This window comes from Oreochromis aureus, linkage group 8 (assembly GCF_013358895.1).
Source record: "Oreochromis aureus strain Israel breed Guangdong linkage group 8, ZZ_aureus, whole genome shotgun sequence".
Taxonomy (NCBI): domain Eukaryota; kingdom Metazoa; phylum Chordata; class Actinopteri; order Cichliformes; family Cichlidae; genus Oreochromis; species Oreochromis aureus.
The window spans coordinates 23,812,619-23,832,998 of record NC_052949.1 but is presented as its reverse complement, the minus strand read 5'-3'; the positions used below and the strand labels follow the sequence as shown (position 1 = coordinate 23,832,998).

Below are 20,380 nucleotides of genomic sequence, written 5' to 3'. Positions count from 1 at the left end.
AATCATCTCAGACAAGGCAATGATGAGGAGATACTGTATCCTCCTCATCGTTATTAAATCACCTCTAACCCCAGTAGTGAGTGTATCATTGTCCGTTTCATACTTGAAATGCCCTCTTCTGTAGCGAGCCCATGAAAACCACTTGATTAAACTAACACACGCGCGCCGCACACACCGGACATGGCGCTGCATCATTGACAGTCTGGAGCGCCGCGGAGCACAGCATCCCGTTTAGATTAGATCACATCAGATTAGGTGGCATTACATTAGTGCTAACCAGATAACGCTATTCCTCATCTAACACACTTTACCTCCTAATGCTCCCGCAGCCTCATTACCCAGGAAACAGCCATCGAAGGAAGCAATTAGAAAAGCAAGAGTGTCTTTCTCGCTTACACGGTCGTGCATGTGGACGCATTAATCTCTCTCTAGGTAGCACGTACACCTCACTGGCCATTAGTCAATTAAGAAATTTTTCCCGTTTGATAAGTTAATGGCTGTGAGGCTTCTGTGACACTAGCGTATGTGTATGCATATGTTGTTTCGTTGGCGTATCTTTCTCCCTCTTTGCCTCTTGTGTGCTCCTATGCGCACTTCTGTGTGTGAGAAACTCTTTTATGGTCTCATTCTCTTGCAGTAATCTTGCATGATGTCTGAGGAATGTCTAATATACAAGCTGAAACAATAGCAGAGCAGAAACAGTGGGGGAAAAATAATGACCTGAACCTCGGTCTCAAGGCCCAGATGTCTGCAGTCCAAGTCTCACCTCATAAAAAGTGTACTTCTTGTTCTGGCTTATCAACCACATCTATTATACAGCTGGATGTGTGTGTCTGCATGCATGGCTATAAGTGTGAGTCTGTGCAGAAATGTGTGCGTACATTGTTAGGAGTGTGGGAGTAGAGCTCCACTGTGTGGATTTATGTGTGTGGCCTGTGGATGTGTGCGTGCACATGGCTATTAATGTAACTTTGGAGACGCCTCTTTGCACACTGCACTGAGTGTGTGTGTGTGTGTGTGTGTGTGTGTGTGTGTGTGTGTGTGTGTGTGTGTGTGTGTGTGTGAGTGTGCTTCTGCATAACTGTGTGTGAGGGCATTCATCTGAGAGAAAACACAAACATCTAAGTGCCCCCGCATTTGTTTACCCCCTTGAACTTTCCTTAATCATGTATCTGTGCGCGCTCGTGCACGAATATGAAGGATTTGCCGCCGCCACACTCGTCCCTGTACAAATGAATGGACACAATAAAGCAACGGGATCAAACGAACAGATTGATCTGTGTCTGTGAACACAGAATCAGACACAGGAGACACAAAGACAAAGAGGTGAGATAAAACGGGGGAAAGCTTGTTTTTCAGGAAGCAGGGTTCACTGATAGGAGCTGCGCCGCAGACTGTCGGCAAATTATTCTTTTTTTAACAATGTGGCCCTCTCCTCTGTACATGTTCTCTACTGTGTAGTGTAATACACAGCTGTGTTACATGCTGGTGCTTAACCTAAAATGCATAACGAGTGAAAGGGTACAATGTACAAAAACCTAAATATGACAATTCGTTGACCTATTCTCAAATTGCAAAGCACAGGAAATCAAACACTGAAGCCACACTGGTTGCTTGGAATAACTATGGCAGTTACTGACTTTTACAAGTTGCACACGTTCTTACTTTCTCACTTTCATTTACTGAACATTGACATGACTTTATTAGTTGGATAAGATAATGTCCCAGAGGTGTTCTACTGGATTTAGGTCAAGCGAGCGTAGGGGCCAGTCATCCTCCAGGAGCTGCCAACATACTCTGCCGCACGAGGCTGGGCACTGCTGTGTACCAGGAGGAACCCAGGACCCACTGCACCAGGATTTTATCATGATACCTAATGGGAGTGGAGGTGTCATTGCCTAATATGTAGAGACCTGTGTGTCCCTCCATGGATATGCCTCTCAGACCATCACTGACCTACCACCAAAACCGGCCATGCTGAACGATGTTACAGGCAATAGAACCTTCTCCACGGCTTCTCCAAACTCTTTCACGCGTTCAAAGAGGGAACCTGCTCCCATCTGTGAAAAGCACAGGGCACCAGTTGTAGACCTGCCAATTGGGCACCACTGTGACCAGTGTGGTGCTGGAGGTCATTTCGAAGGGCTCTGGCAGTGCTCATCCTGTTCTCCTTGCGCAAAGGAGCAGATACCAGTCCTGCTGATGGGTTAAGGACCTTCTACGGCCCTGTCCAGCTCTGCTAGGGTATTTGCCTGTCTACATGTGTCTCCTCCATGCATCTGACACTGTGCTGGGAAACAAGAAAACCTTCTGGCAATGGCACTTCTGTGTTCTTAATTTTTCCGTGCTTCTCCAGGAAGACAAATTGGTCATTCAAATTTTTATTTAGCACATCAGACATACAAACAACAGTACTACTTCACATACTACATGACACAAAGTAACCTTGGACAGTTGGAGTGCCAGAAACATAGATTTCAAGTCTCTGGGGAAACTAAAAAAGCACTAGTGCTGATATTAAGAACAGGAAGTCTGTTTGCACCCACAGCTCAACTGGTTGAATATAAACTGCTTTACGTTTACCTCTAACTCTAGTCTACCAACAGTCAATGCTGATATTATCAGCTGAAGTCAGTAAAACTTGTGCATTATTTCCTTGCAATTCTCAAAAGCCATTACAACCTATTTTAAAAATGCTAATTATAACAAGCACAGTCTGAAAGTTCAAGCTCTGAGTTATGGTGCAACATCAGCACTTGGTGTTGTTGGACTGATATTTGCCTCCGGGCCTATTGTTAAATTCAGGGTCTTGTGGGAAAAAAATGACTTAATACCAAGCAACAACTTGTAAGTGTGTACTTGTTGAAACTCAAACAAGCTGTCAACACCCTTTATTGAAGTTTTCTGTTGATGGTGGTTGCTTTTGACTTGTTTTGTTTCACGACTCAGACATGCGCCCAGTGAGTAACGCGATTCATCTCTAAGATTTAAGAAGGTTTTTTTTAGCTGTTCCTTTGTCAGCATGCTGCTGCTGTGTACTTTTTGCACTTTTATTTTAGCAAATAAAATAGTGACTTAAGGGTAGGCTGAAATTCTGGCCTTTCTGGTTTAACTGTTTTAAATGGGCGCTCATAATTATGATCTTTTGCACCCGTGTACACGTCTGGCAGTGTACTGAAAGTTGAACTACTTGTTTGTGAAGGAAAGGTAATGAGCAGGAATTCAGTTGGTTACAATCTCCAACCTTATAGTAAAACACCACTAAAATCTACGCTCTGTGCCTGTATTCAGGAAATATTCAGAATTGCTCTCTGCAGTCTCATATCAGGGCACAATTTTTGTAACCTTGCGGCTTTTGCTCCTATTGCAGCAATCAGATTGAAGACTCGAGTGTACGATTGTCTTGGTTTTTACTGCCATTTTAATAATGCATCAGTACAGACGCTCAGAGATTCACAGATTATACCCAACCGGTTGGCCCTTCCCTGAGCCTCGTTCTGTGGGAGGTTTTTTTCTGTCACCAGGTCCTTGCTCACATTGGCATCATCTGATTGTTGATGTTTTCACTCTCTTATTGTAGGTTCTTTATCTTATAGTATAAACTGCTCTTAGCCCGACTGTTGTTGTGTTTTGGCTACAATATAAAATTAAATTGAATTGAATTTTCTTCTGGTTTTGACCAGAAGTTCTCCTCCTATAGTTCCACCTACATATAAGTGCTATATATCGCACTTTTCAACTCTGCCTGACACCTTTTGTTTTTTACATCTAAGGACTTTCTGCCTAGGATTAACACACACACACACTGACGAACTAACCTGTGGTTCTGTATCTACTCTGGCATAAGATTGGAGGAGCCAGGGATTGAACCACCAAACTTCCAACTGGCATTTAACCTGGTCCATCTTCTAAGGCAGGGGTAGGCAACTCCAGGCCTCGAGTACTGGTGTCCTGCAGGTTTTCTCCGGGCCTCTGGAGAACTTCAAGACATGTTGAGGAGGTAATTTAGCCATTTGGACACATCATGGACACATCTAATAACTGCAGGTATCGGCACTCGAGGCCTGGAGTTGCCTACCCCTGTTCTAAGGCAAAACCAATCCCTACACATGCCCTCAGTACAGCATCTCCATACTAGTCTAAACAAGACACAAGAAGTGTCTGTAGCCTAGTTTACCATGAGCGTTGCGATTCCCTTTGCGAGACTTAAAGACAGGATGAAATGGCCAAGGATCGAACCAGGTCGTTACAGACCCATTCAAAGTTGATCTCTCCAAGTTCTGGACACTGGAGGAGGTGAATTCTTGTCTTTCCCATAGTTTGACATGAAAGCAGTGTAACAATACCAGCAGTGAGCGTATTTCTAAGTAACCGATTGACTTTGCTGCTTAAGGGCTCTAGACAAACTGGTGCCACGATTCAGCACGTGGATCTGTTATTCAACTGGTGATGCTAATCTCTGTCTCCTTTTCTCTGTGTATCCTTGCTAGTGTTGTGTAATCGCTGCTTAAACAGTCATGGTGTGTAGTGATTAGTGACAGCCCACCAGGACGGGCCTTAATGACACACACTGTTTACATTACATTGCATTACCTCCTGGTTCAGCCGGGGGATTATGTTTCTGCTGGGACGATGACTCTATTTATACCCACACACACACACTCACAGTGGGATATTGAGACACATACACTTATGATAGAAAACGTAAAAACCCATTTTGGGCCTTCAACACCTTCTATCCTGTCCGTGCTACAGATTTGTGTGTGTGTGTGACACCACGTTTTGAGCTGTGTAAACTGTTTATTGCATGGAGATGAAAGGCCTCATGAAGCCTGTCTGGGTTGCTGCACAGGCCACAGACACACAACATCATTCCGCCTCTTTTCTTCCCGCCAATAATTACTGATACCCGCTATAGAAGTCTGATTTACATAAAGCGTCACATTTGGATGTGCCGCGCCTTTTATCTTTGGCTCGCAAGCTCTTTCCCTTGTCTGTCTGCTTGTTCTCATTGCCTGTTTTCCCCTCTGCGCTCAGATGCTTACAGACACACACACACACACCATTTGATTGATCGAAATGTGAGCGGCAGTCCATTTCTCTGATGAGCTTTGAGCAGACGTTGCATGTCAGCACTCCAATCGGTGTGCTTGCCCCAGTGCAAGAGAAAGACACTGTACATACATGCATTTATGATATATATGGTGTAATGTGTGTGTGAGAGACAGAAACTGTGACCAATTTGTCATATTTTAGTTGCATTTAGTCTTCGGCATATTGCCTTTTACTCATGTGATACAGCAGATGTTTATTCTGTAGTCATACAGTCAACTTCTGATCATTTTCAGGTTATCCTGAGCTGCTTCCTCTGTAATAACACATTAATTACTGCCCTGTTTGTCTTTCTGTCTCTTCAGCCTGAGGAGCTGACCAATGCTTTGGAGATCAGCAACATCGTATTCACCAGCCTGTTTTCTTTGGAGATGCTGCTGAAGGTTTTGGTGTACGGGCCCTTTGGCTACATCAAAAACCCCTACAATATCTTTGACGGCATAATTGTGGTCATCAGGTGAGGACTCACTCTCTAGCAACAGGAATGCCCTAAAATAAAGCACGTATCCTTTTCTGCACTTGGTTTCTATATTTAAAAGGATGCCACTGGGAACACAAACCCTGTTCAGTGCAGTGAAAACGAATTCAACTCCCATATGAATTCTTCTATTTTTGTGCAGATCTCACACGGTGTCAGATCTTCAAACAAAATGTAATAAAATACAAAACGCAACCTGACCGAATGAAATGCACAGCCTTCAAATAATGTTCGTTGAAGCAAAAAAAACAAAGGAAAAAGAGTCCCTGACATCATTGTGATGGAATTTTGCAGCCATATCACAAACTTCTCTTCCAAGGTTTTGCAGGAGCAACTCCTGACGTTGACCTGGCCATTCAAAAAACTGCATTTTTATCACCTATGCTGTGTTTATAAATTGCATGCTTTGGATCAGTGATTTGGTACGTAGCACAATTCAACCCACTGAAACCTGACCTGGTCTCTTCAGGATTTCCTGTTAGAGACCACAGTTCGTGTTTGTCTCTGTCAAAAGATCTCTGCCTAGATCAAGACCCAGTTGACCTTTGGGTCTATCTTTTTGTGTTCTTTTTTGTGTTTGGTAACTTTTCACTTTTGCTACATTGTCCTAAAAGAGGGTTTCAGGGTCATCTGGGTGCATTGTGGCAAAATTCAGATGAAAGGTAAAGTTCTTCTTCCTTTACCTGACCACTCTGCAACTGAGTGGGCACAAATGGCTGCCCTTCCCGGAGCCTGATATTTCCAGACGTCTCTTCCTGTTAAAAGGGAGTTCTTCTTTCCCACTGGCGCCAGCTGCTGTCCATAGGGGGGAGTGCGATAATGAGAATTAGAATTTTCTCTCAAATATTTTAAGGCACTTACCTGTCAATAAAAAAGCACCATTGTTGTGAATTGGTGCTACATGAATTGAATAGAAAAAAAAGGTCTTTTCAGTGTTTTCCTTTTACCTTCGCAGTTGTTGTGGTGTGTGCGCCAGTGTAAGAACTAAACAGGAGATTTCTTACTTAGTTTCGACATGTTGGAGAAGGGAACGTAATCAGTGATGTGATCCAGTTGCTAGTCTGGAGAGATGAGGTTGTTTTGGCTTTATTATTGTTTCCCAATCTCTCAATTTCGGCCCTGTCTTCATATCGAAACATTCATTCTGAATTCCTTTATCCCTGGGAGAAAGAAATCAGAAAGTTTATTTCAGAAAAGGTTTGTTTTCAGTCACGTAAAAGTGCATTTATTATTTTAATTTTTTTTTTTAAAGCTGAAATGGAGAGAAAAACCTTTTTTAAAAAGAGAAAAAGAGAAAAAGAGAATACTAGTGTGCTTGTAGTTCTGGCAGTTTGATAGCTCTGAAAAATGATGAATTGCTTGAACGGGATTGTTTGTCATCAGGCCTCGGTGTGTCTAGTCCAGCTGCAGGTTATGAATGTAGTGTGGTAGTTCTTTGGATATATTAATCCAGATTTATTTTTCTTTTCTGTTTTTGTTTTTTTACACAAACCCACTTTGTATTGGGTAACCTTAGTCCTCCAGCACGCAATTATCACTTAATACTTTTATATATAAAACTGTGTATCACAGCATTAAATAAAATTAAATATAAAACAATTTCTTATGTATCAAAAAATAAAGACATTAGTAGAAAATCTAATACATTTAAAAAGCACTGTCTGTGAAGATTTTTTATATTTCTCAGTAATACCATATTTAGGACTTTGAGGAAAATAAGCCAAAAGGGAGTTCTTCCTTCCCACTGTCACCAAGTGCTTGTTTATGCAAGTTCGTCTGATTGTTGGGGTTAGTCTGTATTGTTGTAGGGTTTTTACCTTACAATATAAAGCACCTTGAGGTGACTGTTGTTGTGATATGGTGCTTTATAAATAAAATTAAACTGAATTTAATTGAATTAATTTTATGTACAACACTAAACAGGAGTTAGGCAAAGGTACTGAATAGTGTCTGGTAATCTTATAGTGGTGCATCAAACCTGATTTTTCCTTCACCTGGAGGTGGAGACCAAAACTGAGCTAAAAGGAGACAGAGCTTGTGTTTAAAAGCATTTTCACACATAAATTTCAAATCAGTTCAGGAGGATAAAGCTACGATATTTTCTACAGTTTTCTCATTTTTCACACTAATGGAAATGGACAGTGCTGTTAAGGCAAGGGAGCTGAAAGGATAGAGGGTGTAGGAAGTACTACATTTGTGTAATGGTAAATGGCCTGTATTTGTATAGCGCTTTACTAGTCCCTAAGGACCCCAAAGCGCTTTACACATCCAGTCATCCACCCATTCACGCACTGGTGATGGCAAGCTACATGTAGCCACAGCCACCCTGGGGCGCACTGACAGAGGCGAGGCTGCCGAACACTGGCGCCAACGGGCCCTCTGACCACCACCAGTAGGCAACGGGTGAAGTGTCTTGCCCAAGGACACAACGACCAAGACTGTCCGAGCCGGGGCTCGAACCGGCAACCTTCCGATTACAAGGCGAACTCCCAACTTTTGAGCCACAATCGCTATAATGTTATGCTATCCTTATGTTTATTGTTAAGTGTTTGTTTACAGGTTTCTCTCCTGATCCAAAGTGGCCAGAAGAATAAATACTTTCATTGTTTGATCAAATAGCAGTACTTGACTTAAAAAAAAAATCATTTTTAAAGCATTAAAAAAGCAGCACATTTTCACCATTTCATAACTTACTGAAAATGTTATTCTTTGTAGAAAATGATTGTGCAGTGCTAGACCATAATTTGTGTCAGTGTGGTCAGGACCACATCTGGGAACCCGCAGTGTTTAGAGAAAGTGAAAAATTGGGTTTTTGCTCGCCTGACTTGAAGACAGTTCACTGGAATTTGGACCTTACGTGAATTATAAATGTGTTTTTGTCTTTTCTCCGGACAGCGTGTGGGAGATCGTGGGACAGCAGGGCGGGGGTTTGTCGGTGCTGAGGACTTTCCGGCTGATGCGCGTCCTCAAACTGGTCCGCTTCATGCCGGCCTTGCAGAGACAGCTGGTGGTGCTCATGAAGACCATGGACAACGTGGCCACTTTCTGCATGCTCCTCATGCTCTTCATCTTCATCTTCAGGTATTCTTAGGGGGAGAGTGAGTGAGTCAGGCTGAAAAAATATTTATGTTTCAGTCTTCCACTTGTTTAAACAGTAGGGGAGGTAGGCACCACTCTATTTCTCAATTCTAATGGAAGAATAACATCAAAAGGGGAAGAAAAGTGTTTCAATCACTGACCGTGGAACTGAAAAGAACAAAGGCGATGAATGAAGGTAAACTGGTAAATCAGTACACGATAACTTTTGCGTGAGAAGCAAGTAGTGTTGAGAGCGACAGGAACAGTAAGATGATTTAATCGGGGTGAAAAGACTAAAGTGGTTCCCTCTTTCAATCAGCATTCCATCTTTCTGGCTGGTTAGACTTTGTGGCTGAGTCCAAAAAAACCACTCAATTGTTAAATAAGACACTAAATGCTTCTCTGTGTATTTCAGACCCCCACTTTTATTTAAAAGGAAGCATTACGACTAAAGGAGCATGTCTCTGTGTGTATCCGAAGAATTTGCTGCTTCATTTCAGCAGCTTATTGAGATTTGTGCCCTCACATGCACGCGTGCACAAAGACGTTTCAGTACACAGGCACGCACGCACAAACACACAAAGTTCCAAGGGCCTTGTATATGCATAGATAAACAGCTCTTGATTTGAGTGAAGGCTTGCCAAGTTGACGCAGCGGAGGCCTGTTCATTGATCCCTCAGCTCCAGTTGAGCTTCAGTGTCTGTTCCTGAATAAAAGGCAGACTGCGGTGCCGACTCACTGCTGCTTCATAATAATAACACCCCCGCTTAGTTGTTACATGTAGCTTAGCTTTCTTTGTCTTTATCCCCTCTGTCTTTCATAGAGTTGCCTTTGCTTCGCTGTGCCAGTCTACCCATATTTAGCTGTGTCACTGTATATGCGCTACTATACTATTTACTCTTTACTACAGTTCTTCGTGTGGCTGGAGCTTTATGAGTCTGGGTATATGTTTGGAGTTGCTCGTTCCACATGTTGTCATGCTACAGCCTTTTTCCAAAATTGATTAAATTTATTTTTTTGCACACAATACCACATAATGACAAAATAAAAATAGTTTGCTTGAAATTCTTGCAGATTGATTAAAAATAAAAACAAAAATATAACATGTGCATAAGCATTCACATCCCTTGCATGATGCTGCCACCACCATGCTTCATTGCATTGGTATTAAGCAGGTCATGAGCAGTGCTTGGTTTCCTCCAAGCAGATTTTTTTTCACATTGCCATTATGGGGCATTTTGTGTAGATTTTTAAGGCGGAAAATGAATTTAATCCATTTGGAACATGGCTATAACATGACAGCATATGGAACAAGTGAAGTGCTGTGAATAGTTTCTGCTCTGTAGTAGAAACATTTATTCCTTTATTTTTTTTCCCTTCAAAAAGGGAGTCGACAAAAACTATGACTGCTTTTGCAAACGTTGCTCCCCCATGTGTCAGCATTAAATGAATTATTTACATTTTCTCAACATGAGAATATTCCAGGGAAAAACTGTCCATGATCAAAAAGATAATCCTACATAATGGATATCCCAAATCTATTCTGTATGCCATGATTGGTAATCAAACTGTTAACATAAAAAGTGGAGGCAGGAGCAACCAGCTAGCCTGGCTCTGAATACATTTAGATATGTTAAAAGAAATTCATGAAAGGATTTTAACAGCTGTGCTGGAAAGCTGAAAGTGGAAGAGGAATAATAATTAGAGGTTCTGACTGAGGCAAAAAGTGTTTAATGTGGAGCACTGCTCTACTGTGAAGTGATGGGGTGCTATGCTAAACTAAGCTAATCCCCAGTTAAAGGTGCATACACACAGGTGTAGCTATCGTCTTATGCTTGTAAATGTCTCTTAAACTACTCCTTAAAGTTCCAAAGCAGAGGAAATCAGTCAGCATGTGAGTAATCTTCTGAAAAAATAAATAAATACATGAGGTGTCATTGTTGTGGATTGTGTCACTCTCCATGGTGCTGAATTCAGTGAAAGCACTTCCATTACCATTGTTGGTCAAGAGATAGGGTAATAAAGTGAATGCTACCCAATCAGGGGCAAGACTCAGTATGTAATATCACCTCTGCAACTTTCTCAGGTCAGTATATAGTTTTATTTAAGCTTTTGTATGACTGTAGCTCTGTTTATCCTCCGCTTTTTTCTTCTTTTTTTCACAGGCAGCAATAATAATGGGTAAACATGTCTTTTCAACAAATAATTTCTGTTTATTTGTGTGGTATCTAAGGGTTTGCTGTGATGTAAACATTTATCCCTCCTTTTCCTGTTTGTTTTTTCCTGTCCCCTCCTCCCTCCCTCCCTCCCTCCTGGGTCAGTATCCTGGGGATGCATCTTTTTGGTTGTAAGTTTGGGTCAGAGAGAGACGGAGACACTCTACCAGACAGGAAGAACTTTGACTCTCTTCTCTGGGCCATAGTGACTGTCTTCCAGGTGAGCACATGCCCTCTTCTCTTGTCTTCTCTTCCCCCTCTTCCCCGGTGCTGTTTAGTGGTGTTCCAGGCTTGTTTGATCCCCACAGTTGCTCCAGTCACAGTCTTGAAACAATAAAAAATAAGCAGCATGAAGAAATACAAATACAGTATGCATGTTCATCAGCTGCCTGTTTAATCTAACTGTACCTGTCAGAGTGGTCCCTCGAGCAACTAACCTCCAGTAAGATCTCCTTGAGTCATTGGTGATGACTGAACATGCCCCTGTTCAGAGCCTGAAAGACCTCTTCCTCCTCCTGAATAAATAAAATCTATCAACCCCTTCCCCTATTGCCTTCCTAGACCTTTTCTGTCTTCATCATTTTCTTCCATGTAGGCTTGTGCTTTGCATTATGTCACCTTAGATTCATGAATTAACCGTAACTGTGGGGGTCCAGCATATATCACTCTCAATATAGTAACCATTTATTATTCACCTGACCGGGTGCAAGATGTCAGCATGTTTCTCTGTACAGACCGTTGTATTGATGTGTCCGTTCCCATGGAGAGCTCAAGTGTATCTTCACTGCTTCAATCTGTTGAACAGAGTGATGAAAGTTTACATTTTAATGTTGTGTTTTTCTAAACTGAAACGTTATCCTTCAGCACACAACTTGCTAAATTGTCGTACTGCCGCACTTCACTGAATAAAGATGCAGAGATTTTGTTAAAACCGCTCCTTCTAGTACAGCTAAAAGCTCTGCTGTTAGCAGGTGGGCCTTTGAGCTTTGATTAATGGCAAGAATGAGCATCTATTGCATTTCTTTAACTGTTCTATGTTACTATGACCAGGAGTTTAAAAAACATAGATAGGGGAGAAAAAAGAAATCACAGTTACTTAAAATCGGCATATTCTCATAATGAAATATTGCTGCTCTGTCAAGCTGTGAAATCTCACAAGGTGTTCTTTGGTGCTGGTACAGTGACACTGGTTAAGGACTCTATTTACACACATGAAGCTGAGTAGGTACTAGTAAAAAAGGGCTATTAGTAGTCGTATGAACATATTCTTGGGTCCTAATCAGAGAAAGGCTGAATGCAGTCTCAAGTAGAATTGAGAAAATACTGCTAGTATTTTCAAAATATGTTTTTTTTTCTGATTAACCAAAGATTTAAGTGTATTTAGAGAAGGGTAGTCAGGAAGGAAGGTCAATGAGACACCAACAATAACCACACAGGGAGCGAACCTTCAAAATAAAACAGGAAACAGGAAGAGAGAGTCACGAGACAAAAAAAAGCAATGAGAGGGACAGAGAGAACAAGGAGGCAAAGATAAAGAAAAAAGATAAAACAATACAAAGAAAGAAAGAAACTAAGGATTTATGATGAAAACCTTTTACAGCCTTACAAAGACTGAAAAAAGTCCAATATTTTTGCCAGCAGTATAGAAACAATCCAGCTACAGCAAACAGGTTTCAATTTTCTAATCTTTACCAGTTACCATTTACTGCATGCTACAGTCTCCCCATGAGGCCCAATATGTTGTTGTTGTTTTTTTAAAAAGGCTTAAATAAGTATCTGATTAACCCTCTAAATCAGCTGTAACTCCAATCCTAGGCGATCAGAATATGTAACGTTTGTTTAAGTAAACTGATCTCTCAAGTCTACACAATCAGGGAAGAAATGAAATAACCTTTCTGACTGACATGTGTTAACAAGTGTTCAATTTATTTTTCTCAGAAAAGCCATTTCACCTCCCAGCTAAATATAATTACTGTTATCACCAATGACAGCGTATACCTTAGAGGATTAATAATTAAGTTCTTGCAAAACTGCAGTACAGGGGGAAAAAATGTTTGTTTGTCAGCAAGATTTGTCAAAACATGCCGAGCTGAAGTGCACTGATCTTGGTAGGGGCGTGAAGTATGAAGCATTATCAGGACCGATGAAGACTTAAACCTCACACGGTTAAATTTCTTGAAGAACTGCTCAACATTACTTTTACCTATAAGCGCCTCTCTTTTACTTTCTCTGCAGATCCTAACACAGGAGGACTGGAACAAGGTGTTATATAATGGCATGGCCTCCACCTCTCCCGTAGCTGCGCTCTACTTCATCGCGCTCATGACCTTTGGCAACTACGTCCTCTTCAACTTGCTTGTTGCCATCTTGGTTGAAGGGTTTCAGGCAGAGGTACAACTAAATTGAAGTTAAATTATTGGGCCTTAGTATCTTGTCAGATTGTTTCTCTTTTAAAGCTCTTGATGATTTGATGTATCTTGCTGTCAGATCTATATTTGTTTATATCTTTATCTACACAGCACAAGAAAAAAAAAATAAAGGAACACTTTTTAGTCAGTTAAACTTCTGGGACATTGATCTGGTCAGTTAAGTAGCAGAGAGGGTGTACTAGAGGGGCGACAATGAGACGACCCCCAAAAGAGGAATGGTTTTACAGATGAAGGCCTCTGACAATTTTTACCCTCCTCATATTTTCTGACTGTTTTTTCTTCACTAGTTTTGCATTTGGCCAGGGTCATTGTGATACCTGGACCCTATAGAGGTTGCACATGTAATCTAGGGTGGCATATCAATACGTGCCTATGCCAGAAGGTTTGCTGTGTTTCCCTGCACAGTCTCGAGATGATGGAGGAGACTCCAGGAGACAAGTAGTTACTCCAGGAGAGCTGGACAGGGCTGTAGAAGGTCCTTAACCCATTAGCAGGACTGGTATCTGCTCCTTTGTGCAAGGAGGAACAGGATGAGCACTGCCAGAGCTCCAGCAGGACACTGGGGTGAATGTCTCTGACCAAACAATCCGGAACAGACTTCATGAAGGTGGCCTGAGGGCCTGCCATCCTCTAGTGGGCTGTGTAATCACTGCTCAGGCACCATGGATCCTGATTGGCATTTGCCATAGAATACCAGGATTGGCAGGTCCACCACTAGAGCCCTGTGCTTTTCACAGATGAGAGCAGTTCCCTCTGAGCACACTGAATAATGTGACAGAGTCTGGAAAAGAAGTTTGGAGAACGTTATGCTGCCTATAAATCATTCAGCATGACTGATTTGGTTCGTGGATCTGTGATGGTCTAGGGAGGCAAATCCATGGAGAGATGCACAGGCCTCTTCAGGTTAGGCAATGTCACCCTGACTAGCATCAGGTATTGGGATGAAAACTTTGGACCCATTCTCAGATTCTGATGCAGTGGGTTCTGGGTTCCTCCTGGTGCACAACACAGCTTGGCCTCATGTGAGTATGCAGGCAGTTCTCCACGCTCACCTTTGGGACATTATATTTCAGTCCATGTGACACCACCAGGCTTCACCACAAACAGTCCAGGATCAGATCTGGGAGGAGACTTCCAAGGACCTGGTAGGCCATAAAAACTACTGAGTTGCTGCACTGAAGCTTCAGCAGAATGGGCTAGCCTGCTGCATCATATTTTTTTCACTTTGATTTTTAGGGTGTCTTTGAATTAAGCCCTCTGCAGAATGATAATTCCCATTGCCATCAAATAATGTGGCATCCTTTCATACATTGCCCAGACCTTATCAGTATAGATAACCAGCATGATTTTGTTCCCCACTGAGATCTGATGTGTTTTCAAAGTGTTCCTTTACTTTTTTTTCAGCATTGTATTTTTTATGTAGGCATTTTGAAGCCTTTGCTTTCATGCTTCATATTTTTCAGTGCAGGACTACATACCTCAACAAAGAACTAATTGTATAAGCACTAACAAAACTTACCTTTTCTTGCACTCGTTGCAGCGGGTTATGTGAGGACACAGGGTTACGTATAGCAATGCAGTATTTCATTTTTCCTGTCTCCCCTTCGTATTCATCTCCCTTTCTTTCTTTTCTTTGCTGTCAGCCACTTCACCTCCTACGCTTTCCCACTATCTCAGCAGTCATCCTCATTATTGTTCTGCTTATTTGCCAGCGTCATAAAGTACATCATAAGAAAACTATGTCCGCTAGACCAGACTGTGCATCAGCCCACATCACCCAAATCCCCCTGTTTTAAGTTTCATGCTCGGATATGTTCTCGCCCCCTTTCCGAATCTTCCCCCTGCTTATTGCGAATTGTTTATTGTCATAAAACAAAGGTGATATGTTGTCTGCCATGGTGCTGTGTTTGTGAGCTCAGATAAGAGCTAGAGGCAGCTGGGGGAAACAGTCACAGGGCCCCAGGAAGAAAACAGCTCAAACTCATTGAGAGACCACTCTTCAGGTTTCAGCCAATGCTTTATTTGAGACAGATCGAGTGAGTCAGAGAAAGAAATAGAGGGTGAGAGTAAATCACACAAGTATCCAGTCTATCCCCACCTAGCTGCTTGTCTCCTCCTCTCTCTCTCTCAGCTTTTAAAGGGTGACAACACCTGTGCTTTGATCTCTGACACTCTTTAGCTCTCCGGCTGAGAGGACAGAGAATAGATGGTAGGTAGCAGCAAGAAAGGTTGACAGGCTCATAAAATATGGATTAATTGGAATGGGCTGCTTTTTCTATTGCACTCATCTGCTATCAAAATATCAAACGCAGTATTATGGCAAATGAAATTCCACAGAGGTTTGGGTGCAAATCACCCAAACTGCTTCGGATGAAAGCTCCGGTTGGAGGCCAAGAATAAAGTAAATGAATTTGTGTTGGCTTCTTAAAGTCAGACTGGGAATGATGCATTAATCCATCTATATTTTTGCACTTCCAAAGTTAGCGTTTTAACATCATATCAATCAACTATAGGAGATTTTCCCAAGTGCAAGAACCTTCTGAGGATCCTCTAGCTGTTTTTCTAGTGGAACAATGGTCTAAATTAACTGACGTTCAGTTTGCCTGTAGGATGTACTGTCAGTACTAGTAAGGCTGGAGCAACTGATAGGACAGCACCAAAGTCAAGGTTGTTCTTGATAATTTGATCTTGTCTGAACTTTAGTTGCCTACTGGAGTAGACAAAATATTTTCTGGGGCTTTCAGCCTTGTTGGAAATACAAACCACAATGTGCTAGTTAGCGAAGGTTCTTGGAGTGTTTCGTGGAAACGCTTACTGGCAGAATTGTTAGCCCTCCAGTTAAGTTTTGTGGCCAGAGTGCTGCTATTTTCTGTTAGATTAAGCATTGTAGTTATTTATTGTCACCACAGCTGTGCCCATGCAAAAAAAAACACTGAAGTGGAAGAAAAGCGCTAGTGCGAGTTACCATTACTTTTGCTAGCCAGGCTAGCTAGCCTTTGCTTTCCCAGCGGAATAAACAATTACATCTTCTGCACTGCTATCCAAAAGTTTTTTTTTTTCAGAGGAATGGTTTTGTTTATCAATCTACTTAACAGTGACTTATGAGTCATTGGAGCATTCAAAGAAAGCAGCTAACTACAAACGACACACAACGTTAGCTTCTACCTGGTGAACAGCAAGTAGAAGCTAGCATTGCGAAATATGCAGCAATCTCTCTCAGGGATTGATGGAGACAAAAACAGTTTTATAAAAATATATATACTCACATAAAAACAACATTTGATGACAAACTCTATACCCTTACTGATGAGTTAAGAAAACTGTCTAGATAGACTGATGAAAGGTAATTTAAAAGATCATACTACTTCATGATTTGCGTTTACATTTTTTAAAAATGTTCCCATAAGCGGATGCTATATCCATTTATGTTAGTAACTATAAGACTGCAGCATATGTTGAATGTTTTGGTCATTAACTAATGTCATGTAAGCCTAATACTGTAAATAAGTGATTATATTTTCTAACATGAAGATAGAAGTCAGATTTGTGTTTGTGCTAATGTCATTTTGGAAATGTGAATAAATGTTTACTGAAGTAGAATAGAAACAGAGTAGAAAAACAACTGCAGGCTCATACAGTACTATGCACAGCCTACAGCTGTATGAGGAAACCTTTATGCTCTTCTATTCCCCCTCTGCCCTCCTGTATTACTGCAGAGCTCCCGGCGTAATTCTCCCTACCTTCTTTTTTTCAGCTTTACATCCTTTTCTGCAAACACTAAGTTTATTTTTAGTCAGCCAAACTTTCCCTGCGTCAGGGTTGCTAGGTAACGGGCACTTGAATGATGTGAGCAAAGCCAGGAGACATGTACGCCGTTGGTGCCAAGTCACACACACACACATACAGCCACATACAAAGAAGTGGAGTACTTCAAATGTCCATATTGCTTTGGAATTAAAGACAGAAGGGAAATCTTATCATGCATATCATTTTTTGTTATCTTAACTCCTTCCTTTACCCCTCACATCACCATACTCATTATCTTCCTGCTCTTTACCAGTGTCCACCCTCTCCATTGTGTCCTTTTGTCAAGTTTTGCCCATGTGTCTGTTTGATAGAATCCAATATCCGCTGCAGAGAATGCAACCAGATCACCTTAGAGAGAACTTTTAACAGAAGAGAGGGAAAAGTGCTTCTTTCTTTTTATTGCACTTCTCACTGTGACAATAAACATGCATTTGACACCAAAGCACAAACATGCACCGTATGGGCCAGATGCAGAGGAATGTTTCCGTGCTGGTCTCTACTGCACAGTCTCGAGTCCGGAGGACTCATGCTTATATTAGGATCATTTTCATATCTGCTTTGTGAGAAAATGATTTCATCACACAAAACATCAGCGGGCTGCCCGGTGGATAAAACACGGCTGTGCATCACCTCTGTCCTGCAGTCCTGACTCCTTGAGCTTTCAGACCGCTGAAGTGCACGTGTACGGCTCACGACTGCACACTGCGATCCAGGACAGTTGCTTTGATATGTTCTGTCGCATGGTAAAGTGCAAATGTTCCAACAGGCTGAATCTTCTCTAACCTTCTCCTTCTGCTCTCGTCTGCTGCTGTGATTCAACCTCTCACCTCCGTGCCTCTTTTCCTGTGTGTGCCTCCCTCTCCTGTCCGGCTGCACCGATCACTTCCGCTAATAGGAAGTGGCCAAGCGGGAGGACTTGCATGCCCAGCTGAGTCTCATTCAGCTGCCTGTTGTTTCAGGGGTATGTACAGCTCTGCAGCTCCACCTTCCCTTCTTCCATTTAACTGGCTAATCTTGCTCCCTGCATCAGCCCTCCCTCTCCTCCCCTTCCCCCCCTCCCCCAGCCCGTACAGAGACTTTACGGTGATGCATCCGACCTCTCAACAGCTACACCTTGGAGTTCTGTTGCAGAAGCGCTGCTCATTAATGACTGATTGATGAATATCGCCGTTCATGCGCACCTAACATTTTGCCTACTTAATTAAAATCCTAATATATGTAAGTAATAAGAGGTGGCTCTAAACACAGCTTGCTCCTCGTGTTTTAAAGGGACATTTTAACCAAATTAGGAAAACTAATTTACGTTCAAACTTGCCCCTGGTAGCTCCTAGTCGTGCAGATGTAGTTTCAATTTTATTCACAGAAGTTTTGAGATCTTTGCTGCTGCCAATCCAATCCAACAGAGTACTGAAGTGGGAGCTTTTCCAAGGCTAGAAAGGACATTAAACTCTCTTGGCTAAATTATTAGTACATAAGATGAGCAACTGTGTTAGAAAATATCTGCTTCTTTGATTGGAAAGCAGGGCTGTAGTCTGTCCCAATCTAAGGTCAGGTTGAAAAACTACAATAGAGTTATATTTAACCTCCTAGGACGTAGACCACAATACTAAATCTTGCTCTACAAGGGCCTGATAGCCTCTTCTCAGAAACTACATAAGGTAAAAAGATAATTCAATGTTTTTACATTCATCAGGTCCCAATCAGCCCAAATAGCAAAGAGGAATTAAAAATGCATGCCATGAAAGAGTTCGAGTCTTAAAAGGTTAAAAAAAATCAGTCTTTTTACATTTGACATCCCGGTGCCATGGCTGTCTTGTGTCTTGGTCCCTCCACCGCCACAGCCTCCACATGTAGGATTCGCCTAAGATGGTTTTTTACTCATCACTCCACAATGAACATATTCCCAGGAAGTGATGAGCTTAGAAACAAAACAAAGAAAACATCTTGAGATTGAAAATTGTGCTGCGTGCAGCATGTATTCAAAGCCATTTCCATAAAAACAGACAACATCCCTTCTTTCCTTTGTCATCTCGGTGAAATGCCTGTAGTAAATCATCAGATAATTATAACTGACCATTTATATTTCACAGTAATTATAAAAAAAACATCTGCAGACTCTCCTGTTGGCTGCATTTTACACTCAAGCTTAAAAGACCATGGAGCTATTGGTAGATGGAAAAAAGATGTCTTTTAATAAAGACATTTAAAATGAGCAGTTCAGCATACATAACAAGTCAGCTAATTCAATGTTGATTCATTAGTGCTAAACAAGCTGTCTCTTCCTGAATGAAGAGCACAGAAAGCCAGTTTTAAATCATCCAAGTGGCCTTGCGGCAAAAGAGCTCCAATATGGCTGCCAGAGGAGTTGTCACATCATCTAGAAGTTCTCTAACCCTGCATGGTGTCTTTTCTGTTGATACTAAGAGCAGCACCGAGGGGCTGCTGTGTGGAGTATCGGAAAGACAACATAGGCTTTGTTGTGTGTGTTTTCCTACTTTCTTGTCCTACCTTAAGAACAGACTCCACTTCAGAAAGCTCAACTCCCACCAGCCCTCCACCCGTTCTGTCTAGCCTCCAGATAAGAACAATCCACCAGCTCAGCCAAAAAAACCCTCCCCCCTCTCTGTTCCTGTTTTATCTGGCTGGGCTATGAGGGAGAAACGGGGTGAGTGCTGGCTTTATGGTTGACCCCGGCACTGCCAGAGAAATCCAGCCCAACTACAGGATGAGAGCTAATAAATGGCTTGGAGGAAGAGGATTCAGGTCCTTACACTCAGTGAAATGAATCCTTTAAAAAAACAGAGGAGTGTAAGTCTTGTCCTCATGTCCTCTAACCTTGCACACTTGAACGCTATCCAAACTGATCCAGGACATTTTATGAGGTAAGATTGTTCTGAGTCCAATATTATAGCTGATCAAAATTCAACAGCTTACTGGGGGCAAGTCTCAGGCATGACATGGAGATTGGGTGGAGTCTGCTCTCTGGTGTAATGGTCAAATCAGTTATTAGTTTTATGTCCCTCTATTTCCCTCAAAGAGCTATTAGTACTCCATAGTTTGGTTACATTCTGCATGCCACCCATATATGGACCAGAGAACCCCTTAAACCCTGTAAGGTGAAATTTTTTTTTAACTTAATTATTATTCCCTGAACACAACTTAACTCACATGTGTACCAACATAACAAATCTTACTTCTTTTAGGACTTTAGAAACTCTGAAGAATATGCACTCTTTAGTTTCAATTGATTTGAAAGGAAA

At 41.8% G+C, this 20,380-nt stretch overlaps 1 protein-coding gene across 1 annotated transcript in view; it reads left to right on the top strand.

Moving 5' to 3' along the window:
- Nucleotides 1-20,380, top strand: part of cacna1g (calcium channel, voltage-dependent, T type, alpha 1G subunit) — a 321,041-nt gene that overhangs the window by 206,615 nt on the left and 94,046 nt on the right. The window contains exons 11-14 of the mRNA XM_039616673.1: nt 5,418-5,569; nt 8,486-8,671; nt 10,990-11,104; nt 13,120-13,275. Coding sequence (XP_039472607.1) covers nt 5,418-5,569; nt 8,486-8,671; nt 10,990-11,104; nt 13,120-13,275 — 609 coding nt within the window. The remainder of the gene's footprint in view (nt 1-5,417; nt 5,570-8,485; nt 8,672-10,989; nt 11,105-13,119; nt 13,276-20,380) is intronic.